The sequence below is a fragment of the Sturnira hondurensis genome, unplaced genomic scaffold, assembly GCF_014824575.4.
Source record: "Sturnira hondurensis isolate 20B ecotype Veracruz unplaced genomic scaffold, ASM1482457v3 Scaffold0008196, whole genome shotgun sequence".
NCBI lineage: Eukaryota > Metazoa > Chordata > Mammalia > Chiroptera > Phyllostomidae > Sturnira > Sturnira hondurensis.
Window position 1 is genome coordinate 18,297,996 of NW_028080827.1, and position 12,935 is coordinate 18,310,930.

Here is a 12,935-nt window from a genome sequence, read left to right on the forward strand (position 1 = left end):
TGTGCTGAGTTCCTGGCATTTCTCCTTGCCTAGAAAGGAGTTCTGATCACTTTACACCATGACAGAAAGGGTCAAGTACATAAAATGAAAGCTGAGTCTTGACAGGTGAGTAGAAATTCAAGGGCGGGGACACAGCGGGGGAGATGGAAACCTTATGTAACTTCTAAAACACCAATTTGTTATGCTTGGAAATTAAATTTTTCATCATACATTTACAGATCTATAATTTATTAAAACTGTGTTGTTTTAGAGATGAAGTGCCCTCTTAAAATGCCAAGATAATGGTGAGAAGGTCTTCTTATTTGATACACAAAATGATCTATATCCTAGTTTACCCATCAGCCTGGGAGGCTGAACTGTCCCCACATGGGTCTGATCAGAAGGCTGGCTGCACAGACGGCTTCTCCTCCATCCCTCATGAAGCTGCATTTTCTTCATGACCCTGGTCATAAATTTGGACCAAATTTCTAAAAATGTGAAACTGTTCATAATTTAATGGGTTAATATTCTATAGTACCAGAAAAAAAGGCTGAATTCTAAACTTATGAAAAACTGGTACATGTTTAAATGGTCACTATACATTGTAAACATTATGGTGCACTCTCATCTGAAAATGTTTCTATCAAGTTACAGGCTTGGCCTTTTATAACACTGTCTACATCCTAATTATCACCTATTTAAAGACTTAGTACCAAGGGCAGCCAGATTTGGAATTTAGTATTTTGGGCAAAGCCTGGTAGATACAAATGAAGAACCAGTTGACCTTACGTGCCAAAGAATACCCCCTTTGTTATGACCCCCTTTTTGTGGGCAGATCCTGCTGCAGGTGGGCCTAGTCTCTATGAAAGGTGCAAAGAGAGAGCCCGAGACCTGGCTGTTCATCCCTGGGGAAAGGGCCACAATGACTTTGTCAGAGGAGTCAGTCTTGTGCCTAAACAGAAAGGGCAGAGTATGCAAACTCCAGCACAAAGGTGGGCCCAGGGCAGCCTGCTCTTTCCCTTCCTGCTCTGAGATAAAGTGCCTGACAGCAGCCTTCATGTTCTAGTGGGAGAGAGAAAAACGAAGGTGGGCTCCCACACATCACCGTACAAATGGGTGTTTTCTTAGCACATACTAATAAAGTATTTACAGGACAACAGAACGGCCTTCTCTATACAGCAGGCTACCATTTATTAGGTGCACTAGAATACCTTAGTAATTCCCAGCATAAAGTAAAATTAGTATTATCACCTAAAATGCTGAACTAACATTTTTAGGGGGCCATTGCTATAGATACAAAAATGGAAAGTCATTAGAAAACCTTATAATAAAATAGGCTGGTGGTTTTAGGGTTTAAAGCTAAGAAAAAAAAAGGAAGAAAAAAGAAAACAGAATGAAAAGCCCCAAATAATCAGAAAAGTCAGAAAGTGAACAGGCTGCACAGTTCCCTATCTGACATCAGGATGAAAAAGCTGAACACTGAAATACGGTACAAAAGACAAATGCATAACACTCAAAACACAATTAGTGAGCAAGTTGTACCAGGACACAGAATGATTTATTTTCGACTATTAGACACACAAACAAAACTCAGAATAAGAAAATGACAGAAAGGTAACATAGCAAAGGGTATTTCTCTCCAACACAAACAAGTGGCCACAATTCTCCAACATGTATGGTCAACAGAGAGAAAATTAAAGTACATATAGAGTTATTTTAAAGGATGATCTATATTTTAATTTCGTTTTGCACAGAGTTTACCACTTCCTATTCATGTTTTAGGGTTTTTTAAAGACTAATTTTGTGCAAATAATATTCCCTGGGGATTAAAAGTAGGGAAGCAAAACCCAGACAAAAGCAGAAACAAAACTTGGGGGTGGGGAGGAGACATAAATTACATTCACTTTTCCCAGTAACTTTGAACCACAGAATAATGGGCTTTACTTCATCTTTTTTGGTTAGATGTTTGAAATCAATAAACTGATTCATACTGTGTTAAAGGTAAGGTACACAATAGTGAAAGCTCTCTTACAAGGGAAAAAAAAACAAGAACAAAAACGGACCTGAACCCCAGAATCCTGTTTGGAGGGATGTTTGTGGCCAATGTCCAACGCCTCACCTATCACATGTTTCTCACTTGGACACCTTACAAGTAATTTAGAAAAACCCAAGACTCACTTAGAATGTGAAACTTTGATTTGAATACTGAAAGATAAAATTGGAGTGGTATTTACAAAGGAGAGGCAGATACATGTGCGTAGCACCAGATTTTTCAAGTAAGCAAGCTCTGCCCCAAACTAACCGAACTAAAATTGTACATTTTTAAACTCTCCCCATTATTTCTTAGAGTAAAAGCTGTGAAATGTTTCAGCTTGGTGATACTTACTTATGGTGTGAACTGAAAAGGTGGTTTTCCTGCAGCTGAACTGGTTCTAAGTCGTAGGACTCCGTGACATCTGCAGCCCGAGTGTCCCGGCATTACTGGCTCTACACCCATAAGTTGGGACCACCCACTTTTTCTTTGCAGTTGACCAGAGTTCCTTCCTTAATGACAATGTGTGCAGACACACGCGCACCCACCCAACCACACTGAAGATCTATGAAATCTAACAGCCAAAAAATACTCTAGATCAGAATTACCCAAAGAAAGTGGTATGAGAAATAATGGGACTAAAAATGTTTTTTAGAGTCTATTTTAGAGTCTGCCCAGGGCATTTAAACATTCAGTTTATTGTCTGATTTTTGGATATTTCTGGACTTTAGATTCCATAAGCTTCAGATTCCAAGGCTTATTGAAAAAGCCAAGTTCCTCAATATGGGAAATTCTCTATGGCTTTACTTTCAGAGTTATTACTTTCCTACTTTGAAAATTTTTTTGAATATTTATATGTATATAATATTAACAGACTACTCCAGGAGGTCATATTTCTGATAAATATAGTACAATTTGCATCACACCCAATATTTTGGATATTAAGGTTAAAATTTAGAAAAGCATAAATTGTCTGACATATTTCCCAACACAAATATTTATGTAAAGTATTAAAATTTAAATGGGTATTTGGCTTTGGAAGCTATTCTCCCTGTGTACTGTACGTATCTATCAGCAACAGAGAGCTTTTGGAATTGTGGTATGCTGAACCTGACTTTGCAGAAGCAGGCTTGGGCCCTCCCTGGCGCTCCTTCCACAGGCTCAATGAGTCAGCCTCAGCAGCGCACGCCCCTGCCACCACTCGCTCGCCGCGGTCAGGCTTAGGAGTGCTCACACGCACGTCTAGGACAGCACGGGCACAAGCAGTGACATTTTCGAGTCATTCTGCCAAGTAATAAAAAAAATAGAGAGATATACATATAGAGATCCGCAGCTGTACTAATTACTTCAAATAGCAGACAAGGAAAATAAGCACTTAATTGCTTGCTGTATAAGTTTAAGTTCATTTTAAGTTTGCTATATTAAGTTTAAAAATTAAAAAAATATCAACTTACTATAAACAATTTAAAATATGTATAATACAACTTCATGGCCAAAACATTTGACTAGTCTATGAAAACAGGAGATACTTGGACTCCACATTAGTTTGAGTTCCATACACGAGTTTTCATGTCTCGTCAAAGAGAAACCACAAAGCGGTTGTTGTATTTTCTGGGAACTACCTTTGCTTCGGGATTTCCTCATCACAAAAATAATTACTTGTTGCAGGGAAAGTACAGAAAAAAAAGGAAATGGGAAACGAAGTGGCCCTCTCCCCACTTGTCACTATTCTCTTCTTAAAACATTCTGTACATAAGCTGTATGGACATTCCAGACCATTTACAAATGTATTTTCAAAAATTGAAGAAAAAAGCTTAGAGTCTAAAAGTGTTATTTTATGCACTGACTATACAATACACATTGGAAGTATACACACATACATACACACACACACACACACACACACACACACACAATCTTAAAGGTAAGGTTCTCCGAAAGTCTTCCGGCATTCCATCACACCGGTGCTTGGCGGCCGGTCGCAGTTGTGCGTGCTCTTGACTTGACTGGGTGTGAGGCGATCGTACGCTATCTTGTATTCTTTATCAAATGCATCTAAAAAATTTTTCAAGAAATGAAGGCATAAATAAATTTGTATTTGATGTTGACAACAACCAAGTTTTGTACCACTACAGAACTGCAAGGTTAAAGGCTGAGAGAAATCCGAGGCCACCCCTGACAACTGAAGAAGGACCATGCATTTCAGAGCCGGAGCATGGGGAGGTCAGAGGACCCAGCATTGTAGGGTGAGACTACACAGACCAGTGGAGTTTAAAGCTTTAAGATGCCAACCTTTTAAAATGAGTTTTTCACCAAATTTTAAAGTTGTGGTAAATACATATATAATGACATTTATCATCTTAGCCATTTTAACTATATAGTTCAAAATATACATTTATAATGCGTAACCATTATAACTGTTCACCTCCAAAACTCTCTTCGTCTGGTGAAACTACATCTCGGTACCAATAAGCAGTAACCCCCATCTGCCTGTCCTCAGCCCCGGCAACCACTGTCGGGGTTTCTGTCTCTGGTTTTAACCACTCTCAGTGCCTCCGAAGTGGGGTTACATTGTGTTTGTCTTGTTGTGACTGGCTTATTTCACTTAACAAAATGTCCTCAAGATTCATGCACGTTATAGCATATGTCAGAATTTCTTTCCTTTTTAAGACTGAATAGTATTCAAAGTGTATGACATATCACCTTTTGTTTACTCCTTCACATTTCAGTGAGCACTTGAGCTGTTTCCACACTTTAGCTACTGTGAATGATGCTGCTGTGAACGTGTGTGCACAGATACCTCTCTGAGACCCTGCTTTCAATTCTTTTGGGTATATACCCACAGGTGGAATTGCTGGATTATATGGAAAGTCTATGTTACCTTTTATTATTTTTATTATTAATTGCCAAAATATCAAAGTATCTCATATCAAAAATTAAAATAACTCTTCTAAAATATTAACATAATTTAAGATTAAAATAGTAAAGACTACCAATATGAAAACTATGCTATGATATATAAGTATTACATTATATATTATGCTGAATTACCTATATCAATGTTTTCTCTTCCCAGTGCCACAAGTGAGAGAAATAGTATTTCTCTATACAAACTCCTAGGAGGGGAAAGGAAAGGAGAAGATATTACTATGCAAGCTCTACAAAAACTTCTATGCTAACACAAGCATGAGATATCCTAACAAATTACCAAGCAAACAATATGAATATGCTCAGAGGAACTATACACTCATTCAAGATAATAACTTACCTCTGTCTTTTAAAATGAGGACATTTATTCAGAGTTTCTAAAATCTGACTCATTGGTCCATAGACATCATTCATTTTAATGCTTTTTACCATATTTTTTAACAGTTCCTGGTTAAATGAATTATCACCTTTTTGCAATAAATGCACCATTGGATACTTCTGGGCTGTGAAAGAACGAAAGGGCAGATGAAGGAAAATGTCCTTTGCAGAAAGGAGAATGTGACTGAGCAGCAACTGATGCTGTCAAAGTTAAGTCACAAAGCACTAAAAATAAATTAAGGGCAACAGATAAAGGGACAGGAATCTAAGAATGTAGAAAGAAAAAAAGAAAAAAACCTAAGAGAAGTCATGATAAAATAATAAGAAAAGGCCTAAAGCTTTTTGTGATCTCAAAGACAAAAATGAAAAATACTGTTTTCCTTAGTACAGCCCCTGGGGGAAGTTCTACATCAGCAGCTTGGGATGGAAACAAACAAAAAGTAAAAAGAAGAAATGGAATAAGCAATGGGCTAAAAGCAGAGCTCTGCAAAACAGAACCCCTCCAGCACGCGTACAGCACTACCGAAAAAACAACCCTTGACAAAAACATCAAACTTAACACTCACTCTCAAACAAAAGAGTACGATTTTGACCTGTAAGACAAAAAGTAGTACAGTAAAATACAAGTCAGATATGCATTAGTTCAGGCTATATAAAGTAAGCAGAGAGTAATCGCCTATGAACACAGCCAACACTCGATGGCAGCACTTACTGTGGGCGTTCCAGAGGATGTACAAGGGTTGTCCGGGATCCTGATGTAATTTCATATTGTCCCATAACATCTGTATCAGAACATATTTACTGTCTTCAGACATACAGTGGCGGGGGATCTGTGTTGAAGAATACATAAGCATTCATTAATGATCCTTACACAATGTTTTGTAAATATCTTATAAAGATCCTTATAAATAATTTTTAGGACATATGTGTGCAAGAGAAAAAGAGAACAGAAAATGACTGGTTGGTATGCATTTTACATGGGGCTGAGTTGAGAATCTAATGATATCTAAAGTAAAGTGATCTCTGCTCTAAAGTCAATTTTACAAAGTGCTGAGATCAGCGAGAAAGGGTAGCATGGAGGGCTAATCTCTACCAGTTGACTTCGAGGCCCCCACCGAAGATAAACCCAGCAGCCCCATTCCACACCAGTCCAAGACCTGAGCCCAGGTAGCTGACTGAGCTGCCCTTTGGTCACTGGTTCGCCATGCACTGAAAACCTAAAGCATGTGCACAACCACAAACAACGTACAAAAAAGGAGAAGACCAAGTTTCTGAACTTAGAGACTTTGTGATTTACTGGTGGTGACAGCATATGAAACAGTGAAAACGCTTTTCTGGAACAACATATCAAAAATACAAATAAACATATAACATGCTGATCACCTAAATGTTCAGCAAAAATTCAGAGTAAAGGACTGAAGAGAATGGCAGCACATGACTGCAATGTGCATCAGAGACATCCTCGTAAAGAAGTGTCAGGCTTGTTTCTGAAGGAGACATGAGATATAAGTGGGGCCAACTCACAAACTCTTCTCATCAGAGTCATTTACAGTTTATTCTTGAGGCTATAACAAAAATTCAAGGCCATTTTATATAAATTCCGCAAGAAGGCTAAAAAACAGGACTTAGGCTGTAAGAAGAAAAACTATTTGTAAATACATTAGAACAATCTTACTACTCCAGTGATCAGGTGGTTATTAAAAAGAGCATAAGCATTACTTCTGTCATTAGGACTACGCGGACATTACAATGGTGACGACAGCACTGCCCTTTAGTTAACTTTTACTCTCATACCTTTGAATACTTGTTACAATGCTCAGAAGAAAGAATCAATCCAGGTAAGTTACTAGGTAAGTCAAGACGTCTAAAATACCACACCAGGTTCCAAAAAACAATTGGATGGTGGTCCACAAAGTCTGCCACTGTTATTGCACGATTGCCTTCATTTTCCAACAGGCTTTCCAGTTCCTTCCACACCACTAAAGGACTGAGATACGGGACAGTGATAGGGTCTGGACTCGGGAGGTGCCATTCTAATCCTAGAGCATCCTGTTGAGTAAACAAAAACCATAAATGATAAACCAGGTTGATGACACTAAATCATTAAAAAGTTCCTGTCCGCCCTGGCTGGCGTAGCTCAGTGGATTGAGCGTGGGCCTGGAAACCAAAGGGTCGCCGTTTTGTTTCCCAGTCAGGGCACATGCCTGGGTTGTGGGTCAGGTTCGGGTTAGGGGGTGAGCAAGAGGCAACCACACATTGATGTTTCTCTCCCTCTCTTTCTCCTTTCCTACCCCTCTCTGTAAAAATAAATAAACTCTTTAAAAGAAAATTCCTGTCAATGTGTTCCATGTAAGTAGAAAGGTACCATAACTGTATCATGGGATAAGAGACTTTTCTTGACAATAATAAAACCAAAGATAATAGGGATGTTTAAGACAAGGTGAACAAAATCATGTAAATTATCAATGTCCAAATTTTTAAAAACACCAAAATACATACTGCAGTTCCGTGTAAAGTAGTCGGCAGACTGCCGGTAGGAATGAGCCTCGGCCCTCCGGCGTCCTCCTTATCCAACGGACCGTGAGTACTGGCGCTCCTGGCCATTGGGAATATCGGACATTTTGATACAGCTGTTTTTGATCTATCAGCAGGGATCTGAATACTTCGGGCATATGTGTTCTCCAGTAGTTTAGATCTGCTTGGACATTGAAAAGAGAAAAAAGCGTATCATTGTCTAAATTTACTTTATTTCATCAAGAAAGACCATATTCTTCTCTTCAGCATCAGAGCTGGACATAGCAAAGTAAATCCAAGGAACTCAGGCTTCAGCTGGGAAAAAGGATATATTTTTAAGTAGTCTAATCATGTTAAATTTCCTTTTATCCAGTGAACTTGTCATTCAATTACTTAGAACGTTTTGTGGACAATCAGCATAATCCATTAGGAGGATGTGAAGCAGAGAAAACAGGCGTCTGTTCCTTCGGCCAGTGGGAAGGGGAGCCCCGCTGTGCACAGGCTACTGGCAGTCACAGAAAGGGCCACAGCAGTCTTGTGATGAAAGACACGGGTTGGCCCTGGCTGGTGTAGCTCAGTGGATTGAGCGCGGGCCTGCAAACCACACGATCGCGGTTCGATTCCCAGTCAGGGCACATGCCTGGGTTGCAGGCCAGTTCCCCGGCAGGGGACTCACAAGAGGCAACCATACATTGATATTTCTCTCCTTCTCTCTTTCTCTCCTTCCCTTCCCCTCTAAAGATAAATAAAAAAAATTAAAAAGTAGAATTTGCATTCTGCTTAAAAAAAAAAGATACAGGTTGGCAATTTTGCTGCCTCAGCATTCAGGATCACGCAGGTGGCGTTAGACTGCTGGTGCTGTGCGGGCAGTATCTTCTGCACGTGCAGTCAGCAAAAGAGCTTCATCTGCTCAGCTGTACTATGACACCTCTCCAAAGTGAGGCTGATTTATGCATTTGCTTTAAGCACAGATTTACTTTTATTAGGCTTACTGCATAAGTCTTTGTTTAATTTTATAGTTTATCAGCTCCAAATGTTTTCTTAGATTATTAAATATTTCTAAGTAGAAAATTAAATATTCTACAATAGTAGTACTAAGTTAATTCCTAAGAGATAGAGAAAAGAGAGTGGTATTCAATAAATTTTTACCTTTAAAATGCCAGTAAACATTTTTATATATGAACTATACAGCTTACATCCTGGGGATTCATAAAGCATAAAGTATCACTGTTGAAAGTTATAGACTACAACTGTTTAAAGGGGTGTCCAACCCGTAGCCTATAGACTGCATACTGCCCAGGATACCTCTGAACGCGGCCCAACACAGATCGTAAATTTACCTAAAACATTGTGAGATTTTTTTGTGTGTGATTACGTGTCACAATGTATTTAATGTGTGGCCCAAGACAACTCTTCTTCTTCCAGCGTGGACCAGAGATGCCAAAAGGTTGGGCACCCCTGGGAACACTTAGGTCATTAGCTAATTTTAATATTGTTATACTTAGAAGAATTTAAGAATATGAATCTACTGTGAAATTTAAACCTTAAAATGGTCAGCTAATTTTTGTCATTATCAAAAATATGTATAATGTAAATTGTTAAAATATAGTTCCATATAACCACACTCACCTATTTAATCCAAAATCCCCATGAACAGAGATAACAGATGTGTCGAGACCAGAGGCTGATGTTGAGATACAAGACTGCCTTGTCTGACTTGAGAAGGAGGCTGGAAAATGCGTACTTTCTGTAGATGGACTTGACTTCAAAAAGGATCTGCAATGTAAATTAAAGGAGCTTGTTGAAAAAAGAGAGATTCTAGGAAACATGACTTTCAAAAATAAAGAAAAAAAAGCATAAATCATTACCTCCCAGGTCGTCTTAAATCCCTTATTTCAATATTCAAAAAGGGCAAGAAAAGATTGCCACAAAATGGACATGTCGTATTAAGATTTGAATCATCCGCTGTCCAGCCAGCCATGATTTCCTCGTCATGGACGAGACAATCACAAGTTTTGCACCGAGAGCAACTTGAGATGAGAACCTGTGGGAGGGAACGGCACGGCATAAACTAAGCTGGGTGGGCAAACTGTAGACAAAAAACCAGTGTCACTCATGAACCTACTGGTGAAATAAAACTCAGAAGGGTTCAGAAGTTACAAACAAAACATAACCAGAATCAGTACATTATATAATATACTCATCGTTAACTATTTCAGCTAAGTCTATTACAAAATAGCCTTAAAAGGAAGCTTGCATTTAACTGAGCATTTTTGCTATTTAATTACCATAAAAACCATGGTTTTTAATTTTTTAATACTGAAAATAAGCACTAATTTGTTAATACCCCAAATAATCATTTATAATTACATATGTGTTACAGATCTGTGCTACTCAAAATGCAGTCACTAAACGAATGTTGGTTCATAGACTCTTACCGGTTTGTGGTAAGTAAAGGAACTGGGATGACTTAGAAACCTTTAGAGTAACTTCCATTGCTATAACAGGTTAAGTGTCTGATTAATATATTTTCCAAGAGTATCAATCAAGACAGACTGGAAATTTAAAAAAACAACAGAAAAACCCCTGGTCTGTTACTATAGACAGTTTAAGAAGTATTGCTGTAGATCAATATAAACAGTGTCTTTACATTAATAAAATCTAGAAATCCCTGAAGTCCTCAGAAACTTTGTGAATTGCGACATCAGTACTCATCATTTATTTTTCAGCTGCAAATTTATTTTCCAATTTTATGCAAATTAGTGCGAAATAGCAATAATACTCCCAAATGTATTTGAAAGCAATTTTGACCCAAAAATTAGGAAAAAAAATTAAGGCTGAAAGAATAACTTGCTCGTTGTAAGGAAATGAGGTACAGCACGCCCAGCAATCGCTACATCAACTGACGCAAGGATGAAGAACCTGATGGACAAAGTTGACGCGCGTGCCAACGCTGCTCCCCGCGCCTCATCAAACGGGTGTGTTTGCACAGCAGCACTCGTTGTAAGTGTTTAAGATGTAAAACAAAAATACAAAGAGAACATATAGATAGATAGCAAGGGATAAATGTAAATGTTGAAAATGAAAATGCTTTTTTGTGTTGATAAATCTCAAAGGAAGAATGGAATTTTTCCCAACAGAGGTAAAGTAGTATGTCTTCAATAATCTCAAATACTAGGTACTTTAAGTTTACTCAGGTGCAACATATACATTCTCCAATCTTCCAATGTTACATATTTATCATCCCACTACTCTATCCAAGACCACCAATACTTAAGAAACGTAACCTTCATAAAGGAGAACATAAAAGTGCTCCTTTGATTCAGACTGTACCTCCATCGCATAGTTCTGGAAGATACTTGTGTTACTTGCGTTACAGGAAGACGCCACCTCCGATTTCCCAGGTAAGGCAAACTTTGACAGGGACCCTAATAAAAAACAAAGAGTAAAACCACTAAAATTAATGGGAAAGGATAAGAATCTTTCATTTTCATAAATTCTCTGTTAAAACGTTAACTGTTCTATTCAAAATAGTAAAGGTAATTTAAGAAAAAAAACAAATAAACAATGAAAAAATGTTCTTCATTGCATGCATTTTTGTTTTCAGTATAAACCTAAGGAATGTGCTCTGAGTCTTCTGACCCCCACGTGCTGGGTGTGTTCATCCGCCACTCACTCACTGAGCACTTGCGTGTACAGAATAGGAGACATTCCAGCTGTTTGCAATTACTGTTTTGATGTTTGTGTTTTTCCATGCTTAAAATACAAGAAAATGTTTGGTTCTAAGGTCTAAAGGGTATAAAATAGCTTATCTTATTTCAAATCATGAAAGGATCTTTTAGGATCTAGAATAGTAATCTTGCTCTTAAACACTAGGAGTTTCCAAGTAGTCACTTAAGAACTATGGCATATTAGTAGGTGTTAAAGCAACAACAACAAAAAGTAAGGGGATTTCTATGGTCAAATCAATTGTTGACAGTGACTATATCTTGTTAGTAAAACTGAAAGTTATCTATGCCTTCTCTACACATTTTTTTCCTAGTAGTTACTAAATTTTATGAATTAGCACTGGTATTTTAGTAGATATAAAGATTTAAAAAAGTAATGCTATAAATGACCAGTTCACAAGAAATAGGATAGGAAAACATGTTAAATACCACCATGAGGATGCAATCAGCATAATCCAGACTGATGACCTGACTGATTCAGCAAATAAATGACAAGGGTGGTTGGGAGGGGGTGGGAGAGGAAAGGTAGCTCCAAAGCTACCACTGGCCCTAGGCCCTGCCACACAGAGACATAGAGAAGCAGAGAGCGAGAGCCTCACATCGTCCTTTAGATCTTAGGGCTGGTGGGAGCTGCAGTTCTAAAGCTAGTTCAGAGTTGCTATCTAATACCACTGTCGCCTGGACTAATTAAATTCTTTGTTGGGCACCTTTGTACCTACTATAATTAACCGTTGGCAAAAAATAAATATTTTATTTCAACAAATATGAATCAGGTTGTGAGCTAAGGTATTTTAAAAAGAATTCCCACCTGAGGATATGTTTATTGACTTGAGAGAGATAGAGAGAGAGCAAAACTGGTGTGAGAGAGAAACATCAATAGGTTGCCTCCTCTATGTGCCTTGACTTGGGGATCGAACCTACAACCTAAGTAGGGGTTCTGACGGGAAATCGAACATGATGTTCTAACTTAGCTACCTGGCCAGGGCATGAGCTATGTTTTACTTGCTTAGCACACAAAATTATTCTTGTATGGTAAAAAAAAAAAAAAAGAATAAGAAAAAGAAAAAGAAAAAAAAGAGGGAGGAGATTCAAAGGGAGGAAAAAAAGAGGGAACAAAGACAAAAGGGAGTAATAGACATATCAACCAAAGGCAATAAGTAGACCTTTTTCAGATCCTAACTTGAGCAAATCACCTAAAAAAGAGCTTTATGAGATAACTGTAAGAATTCAAACTAAATAAATATTTAATATAAGATGTTATATAATAACTAGTATCACATTAGAAAATACAATGAAATAGTAACTAGTATCACATTAGAAAATACAATGGTTGTCCTGGCCAGGTGGCTCAGTTGGTTGGAGCGTCATCCTGTACC

General features: G+C 38.0%; 1 protein-coding gene across 8 annotated transcripts in view; it reads right to left on the minus strand.

The window, feature by feature from the left end:
* Positions 1–1,151: 1,151 nt before the first annotated feature.
* DENND4A (DENN domain containing 4A) overlaps positions 1,152–12,935 on the minus strand; it is a 106,543-nt gene continuing 94,759 nt past the window's right edge. For 4 of the 8 annotated variants that reach the window (XM_037054159.1, XM_037054164.1, XM_037054160.1 and 1 more), the window contains 10 exons: positions 11,165–11,259; positions 9,700–9,875; positions 9,461–9,607; positions 7,817–8,015; positions 7,112–7,366; positions 6,030–6,147; positions 5,884–5,910; positions 5,280–5,442; positions 5,063–5,127; positions 1,152–4,066 (listed from right to left, as the gene is read on the minus strand). In XM_037054159.1, coding sequence (XP_036910054.1) covers positions 3,930–4,066; positions 5,063–5,127; positions 5,280–5,442; positions 5,884–5,910; positions 6,030–6,147; positions 7,112–7,366; positions 7,817–8,015; positions 9,461–9,607; positions 9,700–9,875; positions 11,165–11,259 — 1,382 coding nt within the window. In that variant the 3' untranslated portion in view covers positions 1,152–3,929. The remainder of the gene's footprint in view (positions 4,067–5,062; positions 5,128–5,279; positions 5,443–5,883; positions 5,911–6,029; positions 6,148–7,111; positions 7,367–7,816; positions 8,016–9,460; positions 9,608–9,699; positions 9,876–11,164; positions 11,260–12,935) is intronic. The other 4 variants (XM_037054165.1, XM_037054163.1, XM_037054162.1 and 1 more) reach the window with 2 other exon arrangements.